Consider the following 26,745-nt stretch of genomic DNA (forward strand, 5'->3'; position numbering starts at 1 on the left):
ACGTGCTTGTCAGTCAAAGGAAGTACGAGGGAAACGTGACATGATGCAAGAAATAAAAAAAACACAAGAGTTAAAGAACATACTGGAGGGTGGTGGACGTGGAAAACGCAGGAGATGTGACTGATGAAGGAAAATGTGACAAAGCGGACCTGTAGGCGTCCAGCAGGTGGCAGTAATGCAACACTACAGGCTGCCAGCTGCAGTCAAACCAGGGAACACGTTGAAGAAGATAACGACCACAGTCGAGTACAATCAGCTAACAGCTAAAGCTAATCTTGAATGCCACAATAAACGGATATTTGTTTACGAGCAAAGGGCGTACTGGTAAGGCTTACCAAACCGATACTTTTAGTCACATAGCTTATCGGTAATGTTGTGTTGAGCTGGTTGTTCCGCTGATACCTGAGCTAACTGAGCTAGCAGCGCAGGGGCAGGGCAGTAAACAGTGAAACAGACAACAGCTAATGTTTTATTCCCCTTCCTCTAATGTTGTTACTGGCAGCAGCGTAGTTGTCTAAACGTGTAAAATGTAAACTGCGTGTTATTTGAAGCTGCCAACACGTGAGCTAACTGTCGTTAACGGTTAGATTCTGCTATTGTTGACAGATGTGTAACGGTAAACAACAATACTGGCGTTAGCTACATTAGCTGCATTAGGAAGTTATAAATAGACAGTTCAGGCTCCCAGCTTATGATAGTGTTTGTTAGCATTGAAGTCCTTTCCTTGACGTCACCATACCTTATTTACTGTCGGGAAAGCATGTGTCACAGTAGCTCTGTTATGAAACTCAGTGTGGGGTGACAGGCCCCTTAAACGTCACGCACAATTCAATAAACAGACACAACTCTAATAATATTAAATATTTTTTTTACCTTTTTAATGTCTTGTTTGAAACATGCATACGCTTCTCTCTTTGAATTAGGTCAAGGCATGGTAGAATACCAATTAAGTAAATAAAAAACAACTCACCACAGCTTTTATATAATCTTGATCTGTATTTATATTTTTCATTCAAACTAATACTTTCCCCCCCTGTAATTTATAATCACACCCTTTCTTCTGTTTTTGCTGCTGTGAGAAGTGAATTTCCCCATTGTGGGAGCAATACATTACAATATAATATAATATAACATTAAATACAAGTACAGTTGTGCAGGCCTTACTGTTTAGTGTAGTCAGCACACAAACAATTTCAAGTGGCAGTTTTAATGAGGCAATATTTCACAGCTTGGCCATCGTAGTGCCTTGCATGACATGAAAATAGCGACTTTAATAGATTTTCTGGCCTTTGGTGTAGAGTAGACTCATCGGGGAGACGGCACTGACCTAACCACTACCAAGTTACATGTAGATAGTTCATGTAACAAACTGAATAGCAATTCATTCAGTGAGTTGTACTCCACAAGCAACTGAGTTAAACTATTACTATCCCTGCCATTGAAACACTAAAATATTATGATAAAAAAGTAATTTAGTGTAAGCAATTTCATGGTAACAAGTTGACTGTGTCTCCTTACTTTTTCTGTCCTAATCTGGTTACATTACCATTGTTTTGATTTTGTCAGTTACATTTAAACTCGTAACTCTCTATTTTTCCAGAACGGCAACCATGAGCGGTTTTAGTAGACCTTACAGACACAGGACACCGTCATTCACCAGGGCAACCCACCTTGGAGCATCCAAGTCTGACCTGGAGAGAGATTCAGGCTTCTCAGGTTTGGTTCAATTACATTAGTCTGTAGCAAACACCTTTAGGTTTTTGTATGACCTGACGTATGTTTTCTTTTCTTACTGTAGTGTTGCCAGTATGGCATGTGTTAAGTCATCTTGGTCTATCTGTATATCATTAGTCATTTCATGATTAGGAAAACTAGACTGTCAAATCATAAACAAGGTCAACTCTAATCAAATGTAGGGATCTAGGTCACATTTTCTATTATATCTATCCATTTTCTACTATATCCTCTATTGGATAGTGTTATCTACATTATAAAGGCTGACCTGGATTTGGTGTAGCACTCCTCATTATGTTTATCATATCCTTTTCCTGACGCTCTGGCTAGGCTTATCTGCATCTGTCACTGTTTTCAAAGTACTAATGTTCAGCCTGAGTGCTGTGCAATAGAAAGGTAAATATGTTGCTAAAACATGACAAGACCCATACGCTTGTCTCCTCCTCCTCCTCCTCAGATGCCAGCTCTGAGTACCTCAGTACAGTCGATCTGACTGACTCTGAAGATGCAGGAAGGAATGGCTCGATAGTCAGCCAGGACCCAACTGGTCCGCAGGTGGCTGTGATGGGAGGCTCATGCGCTGGACTATCTCCAATGATCATCATGAATAACTTTGTCTTAAAGCAGGTAAAATACAGCCATGTATCTCTGATGCTGCTCAGCACTAATACAGGGCTCCATTGTCAATTTATGGTGAAATTACCTTCAGCTAAAAGAGTGTAAATGTGAAGATATTCTGCACAATGTAATTTGATGGTTATTTTTAATGGATCATATTTATACTGCACTGTTTTGAATGCTTGTTTGTTTTATATATGGCCCTTGTGTTTAGTATGTCCTGCATTTTAGGTATATACTGTAGGTTTTAGAACATTTTTTAAGATGTTTTTGTTTTGTTTTTTACTCTTCAGCCATCTCCAATGACTCCAGCAGAAAATCAGTGGGGGTTTCCTTCACCCTTGGAAGTAATGCCTCAGCCACAGATGGTTCTCCTCCAACCAATGGTGTCAAATGGCAGCAGCAGCTCTCCAAAGACTGGCTCTGAAAATGTCCGACAATCAAAAAGCTACATGCCCATCCTCAAGTCATATCCCAGAATCGCCCCACACCCAGCAGACACTCCCACGAAGAGGGTCGGATCCTCCAAGGTGAGAGTGAGTTCAACGTCAGGCTATGACCAGCGACAGAGGAGGCACCATCAAGGCCACAGGCGCTACACCTCCCCGAGCCCACAACCAGCACCGCCAACTACAATCAAACCTATCTCCAACTTTGAAGCATCAAACAACCAATTGCAGGCATTTGAGAGTCAGCAGCAACTCAGTGACAAGTCTCTCTCCTCGCTGGCGGGGACCAGCTCTCTGCTCCCCTACATGGATGAATTCAGGACAGATATTGACAGCTACAGGATGGATGCCGACCAGGATGACGCATTCTCAGTGGAAGACAACAAACTGAAACGTTTCAGCAATACATACAACATTCTGAACAAGTCTGGCTTACTGGGGATCACCATGCGCACAAAGCAGCTGATCAAAGAGAATAAGCGCACCCAAGGCCAGCTGCAGCAGCTTCGGGAGCAAACTGCTCTGCTGCTGGAGGCTCTGGGCAGCGGAGACCCGCAGCTCTGGACTAAACTGCAGATCTCTCTACAGCACACAGACAAGGAGCAATGTGGAGCTAAAGTTCAGAGAGTCCCTGCGTAATATATCCATGGACATGACAAGCGGTTCTCAATAAGGGGTCACTATATGATTTATTGAATGTGGAAACATACAGATCTTTACAATCAAAGCTGTCTTAGGCCAGGATTACATTGGGACATGACGCTCCAGGAGCAGCATGTTGGGGAAGAAACAGCGTGGTGGGCCTGCCAAGTTCTCTCACACTCCAACAGCTAACTAGATTTTTCAGCATAGTAAACTGCATTATACTCACCAGTAGAGCTGAACGATTTTAGGAAAAGATCGAATTGCGATTTTTCTGACAGATATTGGGATTTCAATTCAATTCAGGATTTTCTTTAAATCCAGCTTCAATGCAATATTCAGAATGTGTACAATGTCTAATATGTTTCCTCTGGATGGTGCAACTTTACCGCGACAGGTTCTGCACAGTACCTGTTTCTGGTGCCCGTCTGCAGCCTCAAACCATGTTAACATTATAAAGCATGAGGAGCAATTTAATACTGATTGGTTTGGGTGACCTGTCCATAAGTAGCTTCTGATTGGTGAGCTTGGCAGAATGGTAGGGAGATGGACGTCATGTATGTGTAAAATAGTTGACACAACAAAAAAACGCAGCATTGGCGATCACATGATCGTGTTGTCTGAAATCGTGATTTTGGTCAAAAAACAATAAATTGTTCATCCCTACTCAGCAGAGAGTCTGGTATGATGCTGCTGATCAATAGGCTTACTGGTTAGTTGTTGGACTGTGAAAGAGGCTTGACTAGCTAGCGACGAGACTCGATGTGCTCAGGGCCTTAGTGCAGAATAGTCATTACAGCATCTAGCATTATATCTAACAAACAATAACTATAAACTAAACTACATACTTTAAGGCTTTTATCAGGACAGGACAAATAATTTTAACATTCACAAGTGCTGGTCTAATATGAAGCTGAAGCACACATGAATGCCCAGTGGGACTTAAGAAGCATGCTTACATTTCAAACCCTTGCCTATAATGAATTTTCTTGCCTCTGCTGTTTCAAAAATAGCAAGTATCACTTGCAATAGGGCTATGGCTTATATGTGCATGTAAACATCACATTGTGAGGGCACATTTGGATAATTCCTTATACATACCCTGTATGTGTAGCTGTAGAAAAAATATAAGCATCATTTTTAAGCCCGGTGCGGATACATGTGGCCTGTGTTTCAGTTTCCTCTACCAAGATGTAGGATCAACAGGACAATGTATTGTCCTTTGCTTTGTTTTTTAACTGGGGGGTAAATGACAGTGAATGAGCAGCAGATGCCTCCTTTCTGAGGAAGTGTATATAATAACAGCATGTATTCTCAAACAGCTGGAAAGCTCACAGGGAGAGTTCAGAGGGCTGGCAAAACCATAACATTTTTGTTTTTTAAATATAATTTTGTTACTTAGTGTCAGTGTTATTTAATTTATAATTCTCTGACCAAGACTGAGCTATGTGAATAAAAACCATTAATATAATATTAATAAATAATATAATATAATAAGCCAAGCACATTCTAACACTTTCTTTTATATTTCAAAAGATCTTTAAAAACTACGTAGGCATTTGCAGAAGCTTAAACTGTAGCAAGTGGAAGTGTTGTAGCCATACATTTAATCTCATGACTTTCCATATGTTGCTGCCATGTTCATTCCTGCTGCTTAAGCTTAGTGTTATGTATTAATTGAAATGTCAAGGCGAAGAAATGACAACTAAATAGTTTCATATTACAGACTCTTGCACTTTAGTTATAAGATTACTGACAACTTTTTTAGACAAATGTTACAATTTATCCTAAACGAGCAGTCCATCTGATTGAACAATGTGAATATAAGTGTTTCTCTGGATGCCTGTGCCTTTTTGAATATGTTCATGTTTGCACTTCATATCAATGCTTGAGCAGCTTAGATTTTTGAGCTTCATGTGGAAGAAAGTTGAATGTACTTTTAAGGTCTCCAAAGAATTAATATTCTTCATTGAAACAAGACAAATCATGCCGTGGCTAGGAGGTATGTCGAAAGAATAGCATGAAGACAAGTCATAAATGGTTCAGTTTTAAATGTTAGGTCAAGGTTAACTGTTGTATTCTTGATTTTAGAAACATTACGTTACTGTTGCAATATTTTCTTATCATGTGTAGTTGTAAAACTAAGAATATCAAATTAACCTTGGTTTTTAAAGGGCAAAAGGAGCATTACAAAGTTTTTTTTGATTGCTTTTTCCTGTTATTGTAAAAAAAAAGTGCTTTATGTGTTGTTTCTTTAGCAAATGTCACTTTGACTAATGATGAACTGTCATAAAACTCTGTTTAAAGACAATTACCTTGTCTGTTTCCTCTCTGACAATGTGAAATTTTTAAAACAAGAATAATGGTGGCACGTTGTGATTTTAATACTTTTATTGGTATAACAGGAATAGACAAAATAGCTCTATAAAGTATAATAATTGAAATCCCCAAACATCTTTGACATGATGTTGAATATGTCAGTAGCTTTAGCAGCAGCATAACAGTGAAAAGTCCTTAACTATTGTTATACAGAGGGCCCTGTTGTTAGCAGTGTAGTGAGAACCTCATCTTTGGGGTCATCTGTAAGCATTTAAGATGTGGTTAATGCAACCCTGTCTCCTAAAAGTTATATTCCCAAACAAGAAACTGCTCTGTCGTTTTAATGTTTTAAAGGGAAGCATATCCTCTCCCCCCCAGATTAAAGTTGCAGTTAATGGTGGTTAATGTTGGGAAAAAGAAAAAAAACAACTACTTGGTTAGTAGGGGGGGGAATTGATATGCAACATTTTACGTGGCAATATATCAATTCATGGCTGCCAAGTATTGATATACTTCGCATCGATAGCCGGCTCACTTAGGAATGGAGATAATGGTATCATATTGAACTGGAAGATCTAAAGAATCTATAGGCACCATGTGTCAGGATATCGTGTTTGGAAGTCAAAATAACACTGCAAAGTAAGACTTTTTTTGTTCCATTCAAAGAAATTCAGAGCAGTGAAGTTTGATAAAAATGCTGCAGTTGTTGTCGTCCATACATGTTTGATATCAGTTCAGTTCAGTTTGACTGAATGTTTGACTGACTTTGTTGGTCAGTCTGTGGGTTTGACTCTCATTGTGGAGAAATAAAAAGACTGAGGTGAGATGAATAGACTGAGAATTTTATCTTATTCGACAAAACAATTCTTGATTTAATTTATTTCACCAAATGCAGTTAAAAACAGTTAAATCGCAATATATTGTATCGCAATACTCACCATATAACAAAATGCTAAAAACGCAATAATATGGTATTGTGACTCAAGTATCTTGGGGCCTTTGCTGACTCACATCTCTATTAGGTTTAGGAAAAGAATGTGGTTTGGGTTAAAACATATACGTTTGTAACGGTACTAGTAAGAATAAGAATGAATGAATGAAGTTAATTTACATATTTATAGCTTTGTTTTCATCAGTGTGTAATCACCTGAAAGTAAGACTTGTTAGCTTATTATGAGACCTTCAGGGTACTTGTCATGTTTCTACAGTAGCCCTGAACGGACAAAGCTGTCTCCTGGCTGACAGTCCCGTGTTTGTTCCTCCATCCCAACCTTCTTCCTATGCTGACTTGGTGAGTAACATATTTGTGATACCTTAAAAACAAACGTAATCCTGGGGAAACTACATTTCCCTCACATCCTATTTGGCACTTGTGTTGTATGGGAATGTAGTTTTCAGGAGACCAGGCTGGTTTATGGCACATTGTGAATAATACCCTGGATAATAATATGGTTAATCATCTCCACATTTCCCCGCCACCCATTCTTATAGGAGCATATCACTGTACTGTCTGAGTCACAATCATTTGAGTAGAAATCCGGCTCAACATTTGACAGTTTATTGTCAGAACAATGGTGTCGAGCCCGGCAGTTTATGCTGTAGACACATACTGTAGTTTCCCTGTCTGCTAGCCCTTAACGTCAAAGTTAATTATTGTTGTGAAAACTACTGTAAGATTTCCTGAATGTCACACTCTAGCGTCCTACAATAAAGTGTGGAAGAGCAACACACTTGATTGGTAATCTCAGAGCACCGTGTGGCGCAGGCGTTAAAGTCAATAGCATGATAATAATTTTCAAAAATGCAAAGCTGTGAATGCATGCACTTATACAAAGCCATCTTTATACTTTGAAGCATGAACTAGTGCATGTAAAACTGCTGGATGTATCAAACGACCAACTTATCAGTCCTAATATTGCCTTGTCAAGAGCTACTTACTTAAAGGATACACTTACACTATGCACTTATTATAAAGTTTCACACTGATATATGGCTCCTGTCCTTAAAGGAATGTGTGCTAACAGCTATTTCATGGACTACTTTAAAGGTCACAAAGCATCCATTTAGTATTTAAAACCAACCATCAAGCATTTTCTACATCTTGTGCCGTTTGTCTTGGGAGCTATCAATGTGGTCAGTCTTGCTTCTGTGCGTCTGTGTCTTCAGAGCACATCTCCTCCGTCTGCACAGGCAGGATAAGGCCAAGGATCCAGCGGGTACCAAACACGTCCTTGAGGTTGTTTCTCCAGGGGCTGCGGTTCTCCACGAGCTGCCCCCTCTGCATCTGACACCAGGTCTGTCCCCGGGCAACCAGCAGCACCTGCTGGCAGCAGAAGCCTGCACAGACCAGGCCGATGCCCAGCCACACGTAGAGCATCAGCACCAGGAACAACTGCAGGCCTGAGATGGTTCCTGAGGGCAACAATTCAGAAGGTAAAGTTTAACTATATTGTACGTATTTTTATTTTTATTTATTTTTTGTTTGTTTGTTTTTTGTTTCATAATTCTCTGCTTTTTTACATCATGGCCAGGGGACTACAGATGAAAACTGGCCTTCTGGCTAACTCTGGCTTTTTTAACCATGTATAATCATGTGTTTTATGAAATTGTACTGTCCCCTTTTAAATAAACTAATAATAATAATAATAATTCTCAGGAAGTCAACATGTGTCTTTAATTATCAGCTTTAATTGGAGTTATCAGATATAGAATCTTAATGCATTGACCTCAGAAGTGTTTTGTTTTCTTAATTAAGAAGGTAGTTATTTCTGCATTTAGAGAAAAAGTTTTCAAGGGGCAAAATATTTCCTCAGGTTTTTTTTCTGAATTAAGAGATGTTTATCTCATGATTATCATTCATTCAGAAAAAAAAACATTTGTTTTACATGAAAACATGTTCTGAAAATTCAGGAAAAAAACTAAATATTTTTTCCTGATAATTATCTCAATAATTCAGCTTCTAAATAATTCAAAACTGTTTTCCACTATTTTGACACAATCATCTTATTAATTCAGATAAAGCACAGAAATACTTTTTCAATGTTTTTTTCTGAATTCTGAGACAATTATCTCAATTATTCAGAAAAACTGAAAATATACGGTCGCCCATAAAGTTGGAATAAATTATTTTTTTTTACCTCTTTCCATGAAACAATTGTGACAATGTGATTAATTGTTGAAAGATAAAGTGTATATCTTCTCAAAACTTTATTAATCAATTTCTTCCAAACATATCACAATGAAAATGAAATCACAGTTAACCCTCCTGTTATGTTCTTTTCTCAGGAACAGCAATAATGTTCGTGGGTCAATTTGACCCAGGGCATGTTTAAATATCCAAAAGTGTCAGAAACTAAAACATCCCAATAAACATTGTTTATATTTAATTAATAACTCCATTACTAATCATTTCAATAAATATTTAGTGCAATGGTGTTCTTTGCCTCTCACAGATCATGGTTCAAAGAGGAAAATTCACTCGTTTTTCATAAAAAAAATGCATGTTAAAACTTTTTTTAAAATGTACATTGGAAAGACTTACATATAAAATACAATGGTTTTACATTACATTGATTTTTTTTTTTTTTAATGAAAAAATATTAACTTTGAAATGGGTATATTTGACCCACAACATGACAGGAGGGCTAACAGAGGATTGTGTGTGAAAACAATATTATTCCAACTTTATGGGCAGCTGTGTATTTTTTCTACAGTGAATTTATCATGTTTCCATTGTTAACCCATTTAATCCCAAATTTTTCCAAGACATGAAAATATCCAAATCATGTGTCATGAGTAGCTCTTTTTAAAATATGAACCATTATTTTTAAAGATTTTCATGGAAAATTTAGTGAAAAAGTGTGTTTTATGTTCGGTCACAATTGTGACCAGTGGGATAAGGTGTTGTATCTACCATTTATAGACTACATTAGCCAACCTGGTCTCACAGGAATCCGTGAAATAGCCACGGATTCGCTTAACTCAAAATCCGTGGAATAGCCACGGAATCACTCAAATTTCAGTGAAACTGACACGGATTTCGCACCAATGCAAGTTAATGACTTGGATATTTTTTCCTATTGGTTTGTTCCAAGTCACATGACTTTCAAGGTTCCGGCAGTCAGAACAAAAAACATGGCGGACAGTTCTCTCTTTTTTAGTGAAAAAAATCAATATTTTGACTTTGTTTCTGCATAAAAATGGATTTTGATCACATTTCTAGTAAGAAATATATGTTTTATTTTCTAAATATTCACTCAGTGAATGTACATAATCACTTTGTATGTTGGAATAGCCACGGGATATGACTGTCATTAACTTGCATTGTAGCGAAATCCGTATCAGTTTCACGGAAATTTGAGTGATTCCGTGGCTATTTCACGGATTTCTGTGAGACCATGTTGACAATCGCATATTTCTACCATGCAGTCATTAAAATGATTACATTTTAACTCACCCATGAAGAAGTAACCAGTGGAGAGAGGGAGAAGAGTGAGGAAGGTGAGTGGGTTCTCGAAGGAGATGGAGTACTCCACTGTTAGAAAGGCCACACCAAGAACCAGGGAGTACAAACAAGTGCACGATGTGTAGATGCAGAACATGATGAAGTAGCGCATGTTTTTATTGCCAATGCAGTTCCCAGTGAAGAAGCAGTGGTGATCCCTCTTCAGGATAACTTTCTTGCACAGTTTGCAGAAGTGGCGATTGTTCAGGAGGTAGTGTGCGTCCACTTTGTCCGAGCAGTGCGCCGAACACACCGGAACCATGGTCTCGTTGGCACTTTCAGCAGGATATTTAATAGTCATTATGTAGTTTCCCAGTGCGTTGAACATCAAGAAGAGGAAAACAACCGTGTGAAGAGTTGTAGAAGCCGTCAGTGATGTGTCCGGGTTTGGGAAGATGGTTGGGATGAAGAAGCAGAAGTGCAAAATGAAGGTGACTGCTGTAGCCATGAAGAAGTAGGCAGGAGCTACAGCGTTGAGGAGCCTCAGTTTTAACATCCTGGTGAACATGTCTGTGTCAGAATAAAAGTAAGAAACAGTCAGCAGATTGTTCATTCATTGTTTTTTTTTTGTTTTTTTTAGATATTAGGTCATTATTTGAAGAAAGATTCTCATCATTTTAAGATATTAAGTTATTATGTTGAGATTTCTCATTATAATGACTTAAAGGATCTTTTTATTCTCATCACAAAGCTACATTTTCTTGTTCATTTCTTTTTGCTTTTATTGGTAAAAATGGGCTTCCATAAAGAGGAGAAGGGAAAATTAAATTCTCAGGAAGTCATGTATCTTTAATTATCAACTTTAATTGGAAATATTAGATACAGAATTATAACGCACTGACTTGAGAAAAAATATTTCTAAATTAATGATGGAATGATTTTTGAATTTAAGTTCATTTTTAATGGTAAAAATATTTTCCCAGGTTTTCTTTCTGAATAAAAGGTGTTTATCTCATATTATTATCATTAATTCAGAAAAACCTTTTTACATGAAAACTTTTCTCACAAAAAATGTTCTGAAAAAACTTTTTTTTTCACTGAATTCTAAGATAATTATCTCAATAATTCAGGAAAAAATAGCTGATTTTGTTAAAATACGAGCTATTATGTAGCTGTTTCACACAAAATAAATCTTCATTTACTATGAAAAATTAAAAGTTACAGTGAAACAAAACATTCTGTCTTTTCTGGGTAAAAACAAAAGTTGTACTGACCATATTTAATGCTTAATTTATAACATCACCAAATAGCAAAGGTTTCCTATTGTTATGTATGTTATAACATCCTGCCTATATCACAAAATATACTGTATCTTCTTTTCTTATTATGGCTCCAACACATTACAGAAGACTATTTACATGAAGAATGTTGGTGAAAGTAACACACCTCCCATTGGACTAGACAGATCATAAAGAAACGTGTGATCTGGCTGCTCATCTCATAAAGAGAATGTAAGTCTGCAGCTGAGAAAAACTAATTTCTCTGCACAGTAGGGCCTAGGGACTCTGAGGGGCCACTGAGAATACCAAGAATATCTCTGTGATCTCCTTACCTACAGCACTGACAGATGTGCAAATCACAGAATCACACAAAAAGAAGAAGATTCCACAGACTGAACCTAGAACTGGGTGTCAAATATATTCAACTATATATATATATATATAGTTCAATATATTTGATATATATATATATATATATATATATATATATATATATATATATATATATATATATATATATATATATATATATATATATATATATATATAACGCTGGGAAGCTCTACTGTAGCCCGATGAATGCCCTAGATGACAGAAAGCATTCAGTACCAATCAATGACTATCGCACTTTCCTCTCCTCCTGTTTTCTTAAGGAAACAGATGAGGCCAATGATGGCGTCAATCAATTCATTTCCATGACGACACAATTAAACGGCTCGTGCTGACGGTGTCCGGCCGGCTGCCTACCTGCAGATGTCGGGGAGTGGAGGAGCTGTCCTTTCAGCACCGCGGAGCCTCGGCTCACAGATCAGCACGTTCATTCAAACGCAGAGAAGTGTTGAGCCACATCCACGTCCTTTTTTTTTTTTTTTTTTTATTGTTGGGGGTGTCTGCTCCTTTGTCTACCGCCGCCTGTTGGTCTGGATGCGTCTGTTTTTCCTTCTTTTCCTGCATTTTTAGGAGGGCACCACAGATGAATAGGATAAATAAAAAAATAGATATCAAATAGATATCAAAGCTTATAGATATCAACATGAAACTTCCCCAGTTAATTGCTTACAATAAAGCAATTTAACACATTTCTTTATGCTCTGTCTAGTCTAATGGGAGGTGTGTTACTTTCACCAACATGCTTCATGTAAAAAGTCCTCTGTATAATCTGTAGGAGCCATAATAAGAAAAGAAGATACAGTATATTTTGTGGTATAGGCAGGATATTATAATATACACAACATAATGAAACCTTTGCTATTGGGTGATGTTATATGTTCTGGAAAATTAAAAATTTAATATTCGATTTTTTTCATGATCAGTACAGCTGTTTTTACCCAGAAAAGACAGAATGTATTATGTTTCAATGTAACTTTTAATTTTTCATAGTAAATGGAGATTCATTTTGTGTAAAACAGCTGCTACATAATAATAATAATAATTATTATTATTATTCACCTAGGGGCAAATATATAATGGGCAATATATAATACTTTGACACTTTATTCTCATTGTACATTGTACAACAGAATTCTGTTTGGTACTTCTTGTCATAAAACCAAATAAAAACAGACAATAAACCTACAGATACAAAATCATGCAAATTAAAAAAAGATTATATATATTCCTCTAGATCTCAAAATATAATATAATAACAAGGCAGATCATGTTCTCTAAATAGACCCCCATCCCTCTTTTAATATGCATCATTTCAAGGTTTAAATATACACATGAGGCATTATCTAATGCTGACTTAAGGTAAATTTAGGAGAAATCTTCAAATGCAAAGTAGTGAAATAAACACCTTAATATGTATTCTGGATGTTTTTCCCCCACTAGTCTGAAAGAAGGCATCTTATGGAATAAAAAAAAAGGCCAAAATCTCAAAATTGACCAGTGCGTGAAAAACAAAGTTTTTTTCCTTTAGTGTCTATGCTGGAAAGGTGTTGTTATGCCACATTCATATAGACATGCATTAAAAATATTAGTAAAAAAATAAACACAACAACAAAAACAACCTAAATAAGAGAGTAAATGCCAGTCATAGTTCTTAAAGCCACAATCATTATCCTGGTATTGACTCATTTAAACTCATTTACATGCTGTTAAAGAAAGCTTATTTTATCTGTCTGGGTTAAAATAAGACTGTGGGCGTTTGGGACAGTGCATGAAAGACAATTTTCCAGTAGGTGGCAATGCATCCTCAATTATTTTATCTATTAGTCTATTAGAGTGCTGTCAGATTATTGGTATAGATGTATTATATCTTGCTGTTACTAAGCAGACGGGATAAATCCACACTTTGTTTACATTGTGTTGTCTCCTCGCCTGAACCATTCTGCCAGTGTCTTTTTAAAAAATAATAATAATAAGAAGAAGTATTTCATCTAGAAAATAATGATGTCGTCTGTGAATAACAGCTAATTATATAGGCTAGTAGTCATTTGGTGTGTTCTAAAATTAGAGGCGAAAAATAAGATATCGGAGTTAAAGCATTCCTTGACGATCCCTTAGCAGCCTCCCTCCCGGCAGGTGTTTAATTGTCAGACGGACCCTGAGTAGGTGGGAGTTTCTCTTGTTTCTTGGTGTTGGAGGAAAAAAAACACAGCAGCCAGCAGCCTCATCATCACCGGACGCCAGCGACCAGGAAGCTTTCTGAGGTGAGCGATGTGGATTTCTTTTTAAAGTCATGTATCCGTGTGGTGGTCTAAATGTGGACTGGAGGGGTTCGATGCGCTATTTATGGCGCAATCGTTTTTTACCAAGTTACAGAGCTGGAGGAAGGTGGTGGGTGTGCAGACTGTTGTGATTGCTGCAGTAATCGGGCAACACACAGTCGGCGAAATGTGTCTGATTGGAGAGAGAACCACAATTTATTTTAATTAGAAAAACACCATTTTTAGAATACGGTGGAGTATACGCGTTGAAAGGCTCCCTGCAGCATGGCACAGTGGTGTTATTGATTGTTCAGGATGAAGATGTTTCTGGCAACGTGTCAGACTCTTACACACCAAACATCTTATCCCCATTGTTCCTCATGGAGTCAGTTGGGTGGGAGACCTTTAGGAGCATCATTCAGTGTAATTTGTTGTTTCCATTCAGATAATAATAATAACAACAACAACAACAACAACAACAACAACACATAATGGATATTTAGGTTTTCAGCCATGCTGTGACCATGCTACCAGCTATAGTCTCTTCTGTTGACATTTTACACACACAAAGCCTTTATTGGTCAAGTGAACAAGTAGCTTGACCTGTTGAATTCATGTTCATTACATATTCAGCACATTTTATGCTGCCCTAATAAAAAAAAAATGTTTTTGAAGAAATTTCTGAGGTAATCTGAGTTGATTATATTCTGAGTATATTACATCCTGTGAAATTATTATGTGATTGCATTCCTTTGGAAATGCACAAAACTGTTTTTTTGTGTATCTGTAATTTTGTTTTGTAGTCATTTTTGTAGTGTAGTAGGCAGACTCCATAGTATGCTATTTACAACTCCTGCCATTTGCACCTGACTGTGATGAAAGGAAGTGGCCTTTAAAATGCCGCATTTCTAATAGCTTTTTGACATTTTAGTGGGTCACTCGTACGTGGCATTTGCATGACAGCATGCAGAAGATTATGTCATACTATGTGGTGAGATGAGTTTTTGGAAAAAATAATTTAATATGGAGAAAGGTTTTATTGTTCATAATAGAGCATTGTATTACAGGCTGAAGTCAGTTTGTACACGGCTCGTTACATCTGGGGATAAATGATAGTGATGATGGTCATTAGTGTTGTTCATTAATTAGAGAGGAGCTCTGTCGTGTTTCCGGGATCCCATTTTCATAAATAGATATGTTGTGCTTTTGAAGACAAGACATTTCAAGAAGGATTAGGCTGTAGTGTCACGACTTTAAACATAGTCTTTGATGCATAACATAGTCCTGTAGACTATAAAAGAAGAGGACAAAGACTCCTGGTCTGAAAAGTGAAACCAATGTGTACCTAAAGCAACTCCAGTGGTTGCAAAGAGAAGCCCAGTTGTATAGAAGACTATGAGAAAAGGACCCTACTTTTCACTTGATGTATGACCTCAGTAAATATTTTTCTAAAGAGTTTAAAGTCTTGATCGCTGGTTTATTATTTTTCAATACAGCATGATGCTCATTGTGTATATGATGCTCCCGTTTAGAGTAAAATAGATAAAGCAAGGTGTGTTTTAGGGTGTGTCTTCCTAGACAGTTTGCTTCCATTCAGGATAGATGTGTAGCAGTGTGTACAGTTAAAAAGCCATGAACTTGTTTTTGGTTGCTAAATTTGTCAGCGGCAACTTCGCCTGGAGTCGTCTGCAGTCAGCTTAGGTGGACATGCATGGTGTCCTCAGCTCAACTCTCTTGTCCAAATATGGTCACTTCTGGCTCCAAAATAACAACAGGGTTACAGTCAAAATGCCAAAATTGTGATGTCATGGTGGCTATGGCCACTTTTTTATTTCAGTCAGTGACAAATCCCCGTAGGATTGAAATGTCACTGTAAAGTGTTAGTAGCTTTTGAAAAACAGTCACCATTGGAATCTTCTGGAACTGACATGATCAAGATGAACTTTTTTTTTTACTACAACCTTAAATCAAACAGGTTTTGTCTGTTTGAAAATTCTATTATCTGATGTATATCTGCAGCTGCATAATCTTACATTCATGTATTTTATTGAAAGTGTAACGGACTCTGTGTTTGTGGTTGGACCTTGTTCAGTCCGTGGCCTAAACATACCATTTTTATCATGTTTTGATGCCTTTGACCACTCTCTAGAACCTCAGTGAAGTGCTGATAGTGTACTTATATTGAGTGTTTTTTAATCAAAAGATTTTCAGCGCTCTATCACTTTAAGATGTGATCTGACACTTCAAAGGAAAGAGTGCACAGCAATTCTACCAAGAATAGAGAGTAAATGAACGCCGGTCATCGCTGAGTATCACACAGACATGAATATTTCAGGAGACTTTAAGCTGAGATTGAAAAAAAAGAGCTCACAACAGGGAGATGGGTGTTGTGTACTTGTACACCATCAAACAGCTGCTGAAGAGACGGATGACAAAAAGTGGCATGTTTTAGAGAATTGCGTGTAAACCTCCGCCCATGCATCTGGTTTGTTTGTTTTGGTCTGTTTGTTATTTCAGCACCTTGAGCAGGTGGACAGCTCCAGCTGCACAGAATGATCAAACAGTAAAAACAGTGGAGTGGATGCACAGAGATCCTTTGTGGGTTTTATTTTCATGGTGCAAAGCCTAACAATCACATAATCTGCTCTGACTCACATGGGAAGAATTCAAGAACGTCAAACACAGTCAAAGCAATGGGTTCAAAGGTTGTCTGTCTCTCTGTGACAGTCTAGAGACCTGTCCAGGGTGTACCCCACCTTTTGCCCAATGTCAGCTGGGATCGGCTCCAGCCTCCTGCAACCAGAGTTTGGATAAGCAGTTAAGGATAGTAGATGGATCAATGGATGGATCAATGGATGGATGGATCAATGGATGAAATTGTGGAGTTTTCAGAAAGTCGACGTCAAATTAATGACCCTGTTGGCGGTCAAGTGAGCAACCTGTTGCTGACATGTTGTCACACTCCGTCAGCCACAAAAGTGATGAGACAGACTGAACATGATTGACAGGCATGTTGATAAAATGTTGGAAAATACACTACAGTCATAATTGGCATAACATTACAGTCTGTAATGTTCCATTATTTTATTTCTTATATTTTTGAAAATAACCTTGTCAGCTAACATTATGAAACAACCAACGCCACTATCATGCCATGCAGCTAAAGGCTAATACATACTCTGCAAGAACAAATGAATTTGTTCTCTCCCAGGGCTGTCATTTTGTTATTGTAGCCCTGGGAGAGAAAACAAAGTTCTCTGTTCTTGACACATCATCTGGGCAGAACTTTGTTCTTGTGTGTCCAAGAACTATTGTGTGATTGGTCAGACGTGTGCTGCAGTTGGAGGGCCCTATGGAAACTTCCCAGGAGTTCTGCAGTGGAGTTTTTTGTGAAGTATGAAATGTCCTGGCCAGAAAGAACTTTTTTCTTGTTCTTGCCACCTCGAGAACAAGAACAAATTTCTTTGTTTTTGTGCAGAATGTAAAGGGCTCAAGTCACAACTAGCTAACTAAGCTTGCATCATTCTTTGCTTATTTATACGAAATTATCATAATTTATTGTTGGGTACAATTAACACCATTTGTCATACAGTACATAAGTTAGTATCATTGATAAAGATAGCTGTGGAACATTGCCAACTAACTAGCTATAACATTAGTGAGCAAGCAAGTTGGTGATTGGTACTGTTGGTGCTGTGAGGGAGCAGAGGAGAGGCAGGTCCTGAGGTCTCAGTTTTAAATTACATTACAATCTTTTCACCCATTGGCCATTCAAAGCAATTACTACATAATACCATAAAAATCAAATGTTTTTGGAACGTAGGATTGTATTCTGTTCAGCTCAAGGCTGAGGATTGGCCCCAAAACAAAGTACTTCTAGTAATTAATGATATGTTGATTTTAGTGTCCAGCCATAGGGATGTACCAATGCATCGTGAGACAGTTAAAAACCCTGTTCGACGGCATACGTCACTGTCAGTTATGGAGATAGAGTGCATCTCAGCCCCGTCCCCATAGGGGAAAACAATTCTCATTCTCCGTTGACTTTGGATTGAATGAAGGAGCAACCTTGACGATTCTGTCTGTTAGCAAACAACAGAAACATGTCTAAAACATGCTGTGTGATGAAATGTACTACCAACAAGTTAAAGAACCAGAACTAAGTTTATAAAATCTGACAAACCGAAAAACGTATCTTTTAAGAGGGAAAATTTGGATATTAGCTTACATGAACTTGCAAATATAGCTAACATGAGCTTGCTAACATAAAGCTAACATTAGTGAGCTAACAAATAGCTAACATGAGCTTGCTAACATATAGCTAACATCAGCTAGCTAACATGAGCTTGCTAACATAAAGCTAATATTAGTGAGCTAACAAATAGCTAACATGAGCTTGCTAACATATAGCTAACATCAGCTAGCTAACACGAGCTTGCTAACATATAGCTAACATGAGCTTGCTAACGTAACTAACATTAGCTTGCTAACAAACTGCTAACATTAGCTTGCTAACTTATAGCTAACATTAGCTTGCTAACAAACTGCTAACATTAGCTTGCTTACAGCCAGGAGGGGACATTGTGAATGTGCAGAGATCTCAGCTTCTGCCTGAGAATTTTGATAAGCTGATCTACCTGAAAAAAACAAAATGTAAATTCCAAAATATATTTTTTAGTTGTTTTTTTTGTTTTTTTTATTGTAATTAAAGACTACCTTGGAAATGTTGTTTTTGTTGTTTTTTTAAATTGAGAAAATCGTATCATTAACCCTTTATCAGAAATTGTATTGAATCGTGAGTTGTGTGTTTCGTTACATCCCTAGTTAGTTGGTCATCATACATGGGCTACATAGACGTGGGCAAATTTGATCAAATCTATCATGCTTTACGTTGAAATGTCAACACTTACCGTGACGTATACCCTAGTACTACAGGTGGATACTGTATACTGTTGCTTTTATTAATTATATCTTGCTTTTAATACAGTAATGAATGAGAGTTATCTCTACAAATGAGCCCAGACTGAGAACCTGAGAGGAACAACCTACGCTGTTAACAGATTGCACACAGTTCTGTGTTGCAGCACACAGACATCTTCCTGTGTACCTTCTCCCTCTGGTAGTAATAATGATGATGATGATGGCAATGAGATGTGCAGTGCAGGTGTATGTGCAATATATCCAAGATTGCATCATACAGTAAATTAGATGTATTTCTGTGACTCATCTCCCCAGCCACGAGTCACAGGGCTGCTGGCTATGAATAAAAATGTCAGGAAACACTTTGTTGAAACCCTCTTGACGGAAAATCGAATACAAACAGAATATTAGAACAAAACAGCAGCTGATGATTTTGCGTATTCCACCTGCTGTCTAACCACGGCAGTTATGTGCCATAAGCTGGGCTTTGTTCTCTCTGCTATTTGAGATTCCTGCTGTGAACTTTCCTTCTATTCCACGGGGGTCCATCATAGTCAGACTGACGCATGCAGCATTGTATCATAAACAGAAACTCTCCAGCAAAGAGCACAATGCCTTAAGAAGCCTTAGATATTCACAGACATATGTAGACATCTGACTATATTTTAGATTATTTTAAATCCATCAATAACAAATGGTACATGTTAACCATTTGGGCTGAAACATCAATCAATGGGAAATGAATAAACAACAGAACTGATTATAGCTCAGTTGTTTTGGATATTTAAAGATCAATGGTGGAATGTAACTATGTTTACTCACCTACTGTACTTAAGTATAATTTTGAGGTACCTGTACTTTACTTGATTATTTCTATTTTATGTTACTTTATACTTTTACTCCACTACATTATGAGGCAAATATTGTACTTTTAACTCCACCACACCTAGTTTCCAGGTCAAGATTTAACATAAATGGAAGAAAAAAGATAAATTAAAAGTTATTATATGTTTTTCAAATTAAACTCATAAGAGTATATTAAGTAGTTAAAATGAGCCCTATCTTTACAGAATGAAAATGTTTATTACATAAATGCATCAATACAAATCATCTAATAATATATTTAGAATATATAAAACAATCTGAGTGGGTCCATTCTGCATAATGAGTACTTGTACTTTTGATCCTTTAAGTACATTTTGATGCTGTTACTTTAATACTTTTACTTAAGTAAGGTTTTGAATGCAGCATTTTTACCTGTAGTGGAGTAATTTCAGAGTGTGGTATTAGTACTTTTACTGAACTAAGGGATCTAGATTTTGTACTGGTGATTACGGTTGCAAAGGAGTGGTACATTTCCGGTAAATTTCTTGCAAATGTTCCGCTAAATTTCCATAAACTTTCCATGTGAAGTTAAGTTGGGAGATTTTGGAAATATTTCAAATTAGAAACTTTCCATGGGAATTAATAGGAATGTATGGGAATTAACTGGAAATTGGGGGTAATTTAAATGAACTATATCATATCCAAACATAGATATAAACATTTTGTTTTGTCATAAGCAGACATCCATGCAAAATTATACAATTTAAAAACATGGCATTTCACGGATTTATTTCTAAGTTGAACTTTATCAAGTTTTAATTTCTTTATTGGGTATGTTCAAATGTGTTAATATGGGCTCTGGGAATTTGTTACAGATAGTGTTTCACTTTTTTGTGATGCTTTACGGATAAAATGATTAACTAAATTAAATAGGAGATTGATTATTAAGTTTAATTTCATACTAACATCATACTAACATAAATGTAAATCAATTGCTTCCTTGGAATATGATTGGCACAACTATATTCAATTATAATACTAACAAGGTAGGTAATTAATGCTCAACAAATACAGTTGCAGGGTTACTGGAAAGCAGTAAAAAACGTCTGCAATTGTTTTCATGAGGCTTTATTTAAATGCATGACTGACCATATGTCAGTATGTTGAATCATGCTGTGTTTTGATTGATGTGTGATCCATTTAAATATGGTTTAGATGCTAACCGAGAGCTGAGATTTCTCTGAAGGAATCTGTTAAAATGAGCAGTGTTTGCACTTTTTTTTTCTAAATGTGGGGGTTGAAGGTAATTTCAGCTCTGAGACTCAGGTTTTCTCACAGGCACATTTTTAGGATTAGCTCCAGCATTAGAAGAGACTGTGGGTGGAATCTTCCAGAAGCTCAGAGGTATGCAGAGAAAACACAGACTGTGCAAAAGTCAGGTCCATCCAGCACACATGTTGCACTGATGTCGGGCGGGTTCTAATGAGGAACGGCTCAGTCCACACAGCTGCAGCAGGGCAGACACACGGTGTTCCCCTGGGGATCTACTGAGCATGTGCAAGCAGACAGGAAGCAGGTGTTTGGTCTGTTGAGCATGAGCAGCGTGTGTCATCAAGCTTTGGCTTCGTTCAGCCTTCAGGAGGAGGCTGGGTGGGGGAAGCTGCATTAGCAGTGTGCTGTGAGCAGACACACCTCTATGATCTGTGTGTGAGATGTGTGATGGAGAGAGAGTGAGGTATGAAAAGAGTAAAGCCTCCTCCCTCCTCCACTGAGCAGGTGGTGAGCAGATTGTGCTAAAACCTCCGCCCCCCCGCCCCTCTCCCCCTTGGACATAGTCTGCTGAGGGTTGCCCATCCACACCCGCCAACCAAACCCAACACAGCAGAGGCCTGGAGCTCCTGTAGAGTTGTAAATAAGATGCACTCACACATGGCATCCCCGGTAAAATATGTAGTGCATGGCTTGGCATGGCTCAGGAGGTGGAGCTGGTGGAGCTCAGAGCAGGTTGACACCTTGCATGGCAGCTTCTGCCTTCAGCGTATTACTGAATCTGTGAACGGATTCATTTTGGCATGTGTGGTAAAGAACTTTTAGTGGTCGGTAGACTAGAAAATCCCTGTAAATGCAGTTCTTCTTGATGCTACAGCTTATGATATTGATATTTTAGGCAATTGCCTGCTTCCATAAAAAGTTTAGAAAAGGACATTTCTAGTTTCAATGTGACAATTTAGTGGTCCATAAGAAAGAAAACCCCCTTTGGGATGTTTGAACCAGGCATCACAGGCCAACCCTACTGATGTTTTTGAAGCAGAAAAAAACAAATAGATAGATGGATAGACTTGATATTTACTTGATCATACTTAGTTCAATAAACAAATTGTCAAAACATTAACAGCGTGGGCTTTCTTACAACAACAAATCTCACAATTTGTTTATTTTTGGTCTTGCATACTTGCAAAAACACTTATTTAATTTGCTTTGTTATTTACTTCTTAAAGTTAATAAAACATTTAACTAATGTCTAGTTTCTTAAGTTTTCAGTACAGATGCTTTAAAACTGGCAGTTTAAAAACAATATTTAAAAAATTGTGATAATAATCGAGATTGGACAATATGAAAAAATATATCGTGATCATTTCTTTTTGCCATATCGCCCAGCCATAATGGATGGTTGGATGGTTGGATGGATGGATGGATGGATGGATGGATGGATGGATGGATTGGAGTCCACCACCATCTCTTTGGTTCAGCTGCAGATGGTTGGACCTGCACCACCTCGCTAAATCCTCAACGTGTCGGTTTGGTGTCTGGGCCTTAAAAAATGAGTTGTTTGCCTTAAATCAGACATTCTTAAAGTTAAGATGCATTTACATATTTTTGTCCATATCTTTTCAGTATGCTCCCACGCCTTTCACCATACTGCAAGCGACAGGTACTGCAACAGCATGTCATCTCATGTCATGTCTCATGTTTTATTTGGTTGTTAACAGTTCATTAGAGAAGGCTTGTTTCCCATAATCAGCAGCTCAGTTTGAGATTAACACATCGAGCACGGCTAAAAATCACTCATGAATGATGTGCCAGCTGTGGGGCCTTTGAGGTGAAGTTGTTGACAGGGGAAGTGTCAAACCTCTCCCTTCCATGCAGGTATTGTGGCAGGGGGAAACTGCACGTTTAACAAGTCTGCAGTCAGTGCAGTGAAGAAGAGAACAACAGCTGTGAAGCCATTACTCTTTTATTTATGGTGATTGCAAGTTGTCCTTGGGGGTGGTCTTTTATCTCTGTGGCTAGTAGTTGATGAGGTGCAGAGGTTTGGAAGTCAACGCAAGTTCACATGTTATTTATGGTTCATCTCTGTGGTAAAACAGGGCCATCTCTCTCTCATTCCCTCAGGCAGGTCATGAATCTTGATCAAACTGAGTGTTTGACGATGGGAGCGAAAGCTCTTCCGGGGGGCTGTCAGCCAAATGCTTTATGTTGTTGATTAGCTTTTGGTGCGGCCGGGAGCTAGAACTCAGCCCCTTTAAAACATGTTGAGATGTAAAGATGTTTCCTGTCATGACTTCAACACAGATTCAGCTTCTTATCCCAGCATGACAAAGTAGTTGTTGAGGCATCCGTTGAAGTGATTTAGAGGATGGTTAAAGTGAATAGTGCCTGTTGCTGCTTGGTTTACAAAATTGGCAGGGAACTTTATTTGCACATCATGCCCCTTAGTTTTAAGCTAAACTGAAATATCTTAAAAACTATACTAAATATCTTAAAAACTTCCTCCGGAATGCGCTTCATGGAGGAGCAGGATACTTCTGTGGAGAGAAGAGTTTATTCAAGGGAGGAGCTTCTTTCATTGAAACGGAGCAAGTCTGGCGGACACCATCACCCTATTCCAGCTGAGTTGAATAGGTGTTTTCGTGGTTGCCGTGCTGGTGCAAAAGTTAAGGCTCGGAAATGGAGATATAAGCCTTTTCTGCTGTCAGTCATCATGGGGAATGTCAACTCTTTGCCCAACAAGACTGATGAACTGGAGATACTGGTGAAAACTCATCTTGAATCAAAACATCTCAGACTCCAATGTGGATCTACCTGGCTTCACTCTCATAAGATCAGACAGAGATGCTAAAGCTAGTGGCAAGAAGAAAGGTGGGGGCTTGGCTCATTTGTGAACCAGATATGGTGCAGTCCTGCACATGTTACTGTCAAGGAGAAGATGTGCTGTCCAGACATTGAATAATTGGCAGTTAGTATGAGACCATATTATGTACCAAGGGAGTTCAGCCATATCATAACAATACTTGTGTACATTCCACCCAAGGCAACTGCTGAAGTTCCATGTGAAGTTCTACATGACCTTGTTGCTAGGATACAGACTAAACACCCAGATGCATTCTTGATCATATCAGGGGATTTCAATCATGTTTCTCTCTCCTCTCACCTGACTGGATTTACACAGTTTGTTAATTGTCCCACCAGAGAAAATAAAACCCTTGATCTGCTGTATGCTAATGTCAAACAAGCTTACAGAGCTACTGCCATACCCCCAATAGGAAAATCTGACCACAACTTAGTTCTTCAGGAGACTTGTTACAAACCCTGTGTGTGGAGGCAGCCTGCAACTAAACTCACAGTCAGGAAATGGACACCAGGGGAAACTGGTGCTTATGTGAGAATCATGTTCTTTGATATTTCAAGTGCATTCAACACCATCCAACCCAACATACTCAAAAACAAGCTCACAAAGATGGGAGTGGATCTTTCCTTCATCTCCTGGATCACAGATTACCTGACAGGAAGAAAAAGTATGTCAGGTTGGGGATCTGTGATTCTGGGACATTAATGAGCAGCACAGGGGCTCCGCAAGGGACTGTTCTGGCTCCATTCTTGTTCACACTGTACACAGCAGACTTCAAATACAACTCTGAGTCCTGCCACATCCAGAAGTACTCCGACGACACTGCTATTGTGGCGTGTATCAGGAATGGACAGGAATCTGAATATAGGGATCTGATTAAAGGAAATGATCAGAGATTTCCACAGACTCAAGCCCTCTCTTCAGCCAGTGAATACCTGTGGGGTGGACATGGAGGTGGTGCCAAGTTATAAGTATCTAGGTGTATACCTGGATAATAAGTTGGACTGGTCCCTAAACACAGACGCTCTCTACAAAAAGGGGCAGAGGCTCTTTTTCTTAAGGAAGCTCAGATTTCTGGACATCTGTAGTAAGATGCTGCAGATGTTTTATCAGTCTGTGGTGGTAGTGTGTTGTTTTATGCTGCAGTCTGCTGGGGAGGCAGCATCACACACAGAGATGAAGACGGTTGGACAGACTGATCTAATGAGCTGGTTCTGTGGTTGGAGCCAGGTTGGACACACTGGAGGAGGTGGTGGAGAGATGACCTGTCAAGATGTTCAAGGCCACCCTGAAATATCCGGATCATCCGTTACACAAAACCTTTATGGACCAAAAAAACAGTAGTGGACGGCTCCTCTCTCTCCGTTGCAGGACGGAGAGATTCAAAAGATCCTTCTCTCCTACAGCCATCAGGCTGTCTCATTCTATCAGAGATTCTACCAGACTAACTGAATTTCCCCTTGGGGATGAATAAAGTAAGTTTGATTGATTTGATTTGATTTGATTTGATTTGATTTGATTTGATTTGATTTGATTTGATTTGATTTTGATTTGATTTGATTGATTGATTAAATGGATTGTCGTTATTTTATGTATTGACATTCATGAATCCTACTGACTTTTCCAACCTTTGTCTGCAGAAACACCATTCAGTGGAATGATTTAAAACAACTGGGTTAATGGCCATAACGTTTTCTGCAGATTCTGAAGATGCTAAATGGATGAATCCTTATAACCCTGACTTTTCTCTGCAGCACCGCCATAGGCTTTAATTTGGTAGTTATGAGTTGTACACTAAACGGATTGCCATTAAATCTGGTCAAATTTTATTAAAGTTGATATAAACACTTTTGACATCTTCCCAGATATTGTAATAATTTGTCTTGGTCTCCATACAGCATGAAACATGGCCAATAGGCTACTTGGTATCATAAAAAGAACAATTAAAACTTGATGACTAAATTCCTGAAGACCTCCATTTTTTTCTTGTCTCTTCTCTACTGTGTAGGGTAGTTTATTAGCTCCAGGCCAGTCGATGAAAATGTGGCCTTATTTATATGTCTTTCATTTTTTTGCAGCATTTCAAAAGTTTGCTTGGAAGCATGGCTACTGTGAGAATGCTAGCATGCTAGCTAGAGGTGGGGGGAAATCAATACAGCATAATATCACAATATTTTGCTTGGCAGTATTATATTGATTCATGGCCGCCAAGTATCGATATTTAGTGTTCCGACGGCCGTCAGTATTTTCGCCGGGGGTGTTTTTCAGAATATACTGGAGATACTGGGTTTGACTCTCATTATGGAGAAATAAAAAGACTGAAGTGAGATGAATCTCTTATTTGACAAAACAATTCTTGACTGAACTAAATGCTGTGGACACAAAATGCAGTGAAACGGTTAAATCACAATATATTGTATAACAAAACTCACCATATCGCAAAAATTGCAATAAAATCGTATCGTGGGGCCTCTGTTGATTCACACCTCTAATGCTATTATTATCAGTTATGTCTGTGTTTGTGTCTAGGTGCAGCCTCATAGAACTGATGGCATGGCTGTCTGGTTTTCTTTCTCTTCATGTATGAAGCCAAAATTCACAGTTGGTGACACCACTAAAAGTATCCATGGTAGGTCTACTGCACAAGCTGATTTAATCTAATTATAATGAGGCAGTGACTAAAGATATGTGGATTGATTCGGGGTTTATTGTAAATTATCAGTCTTCTCACTTCCAG

The 26,745-nt window shown here is 38.1% G+C and overlaps 3 protein-coding genes across 5 annotated transcripts in view; 2 read left to right on the forward strand and 1 right to left on the reverse strand.

The window, feature by feature from the left end:
* The first annotated feature begins 212 nt into the window (after nucleotides 1–212).
* On the forward strand, nucleotides 213–5,754 carry cipca (CLOCK-interacting pacemaker a). Its single transcript, XM_059353602.1, is given in 5 exon segments — nucleotides 213–324; nucleotides 1,601–1,716; nucleotides 2,192–2,361; nucleotides 2,646–3,398; nucleotides 3,400–5,754. Coding segments are annotated over 4 exon segments (1,104 nt in total). The 5' UTR covers nucleotides 213–324; nucleotides 1,601–1,610; the 3' UTR covers nucleotides 3,475–5,754.
* Nucleotides 5,755–5,816: 62 nt separating this feature from the next.
* Nucleotides 5,817–12,328, reverse strand: zdhhc22 (zinc finger DHHC-type palmitoyltransferase 22). The gene is made up of 3 exons (XM_059353603.1): nucleotides 12,234–12,328; nucleotides 10,219–10,776; nucleotides 5,817–8,174 (listed from the first exon to the last, which is right to left on the reverse strand). The coding sequence occupies exons 2-3, from the start codon at nucleotides 10,772–10,774 to the stop codon at nucleotides 7,897–7,899; spliced, it is 834 nt and encodes a 277-aa protein (XP_059209586.1). The 5' UTR covers nucleotides 10,775–10,776; nucleotides 12,234–12,328; the 3' UTR covers nucleotides 5,817–7,896.
* Nucleotides 12,329–14,109: 1,781 nt separating this feature from the next.
* tmem63c (transmembrane protein 63C) overlaps nucleotides 14,110–26,745 on the forward strand; it is a 41,378-nt gene continuing 28,742 nt past the window's right edge. For all 3 annotated transcript variants that reach the window (XR_009395874.1, XM_059353617.1, XM_059353619.1), the window contains exon 1: nucleotides 14,110–14,137. The gene's annotated coding sequence lies outside the window, so the exon portion shown is untranslated. The remainder of the gene's footprint in view (nucleotides 14,138–26,745) is intronic.

The sequence above is a fragment of the Centropristis striata genome, chromosome 16 (assembly GCF_030273125.1).
Source record: "Centropristis striata isolate RG_2023a ecotype Rhode Island chromosome 16, C.striata_1.0, whole genome shotgun sequence".
Taxonomy (NCBI): Eukaryota; Metazoa; Chordata; class Actinopteri; order Perciformes; family Serranidae; genus Centropristis; species Centropristis striata.

Excerpts from the sequence above, each read along its gene's own strand:
- zdhhc22 (XM_059353603.1), bottom strand. The coding sequence starts at position 10,774 with ATGTTCACCAGGATGTTAAAACTGAGGCTCCTCAACGCTGTAGCTCCT. Across the intron at positions 8,175-10,218 it reads CACTGGTTACTTCTTCATGG|GAACCATCTCAGGCCTGCAG; the intron begins GTGAGTTAAAAT and ends TGTTGCCCTCAG.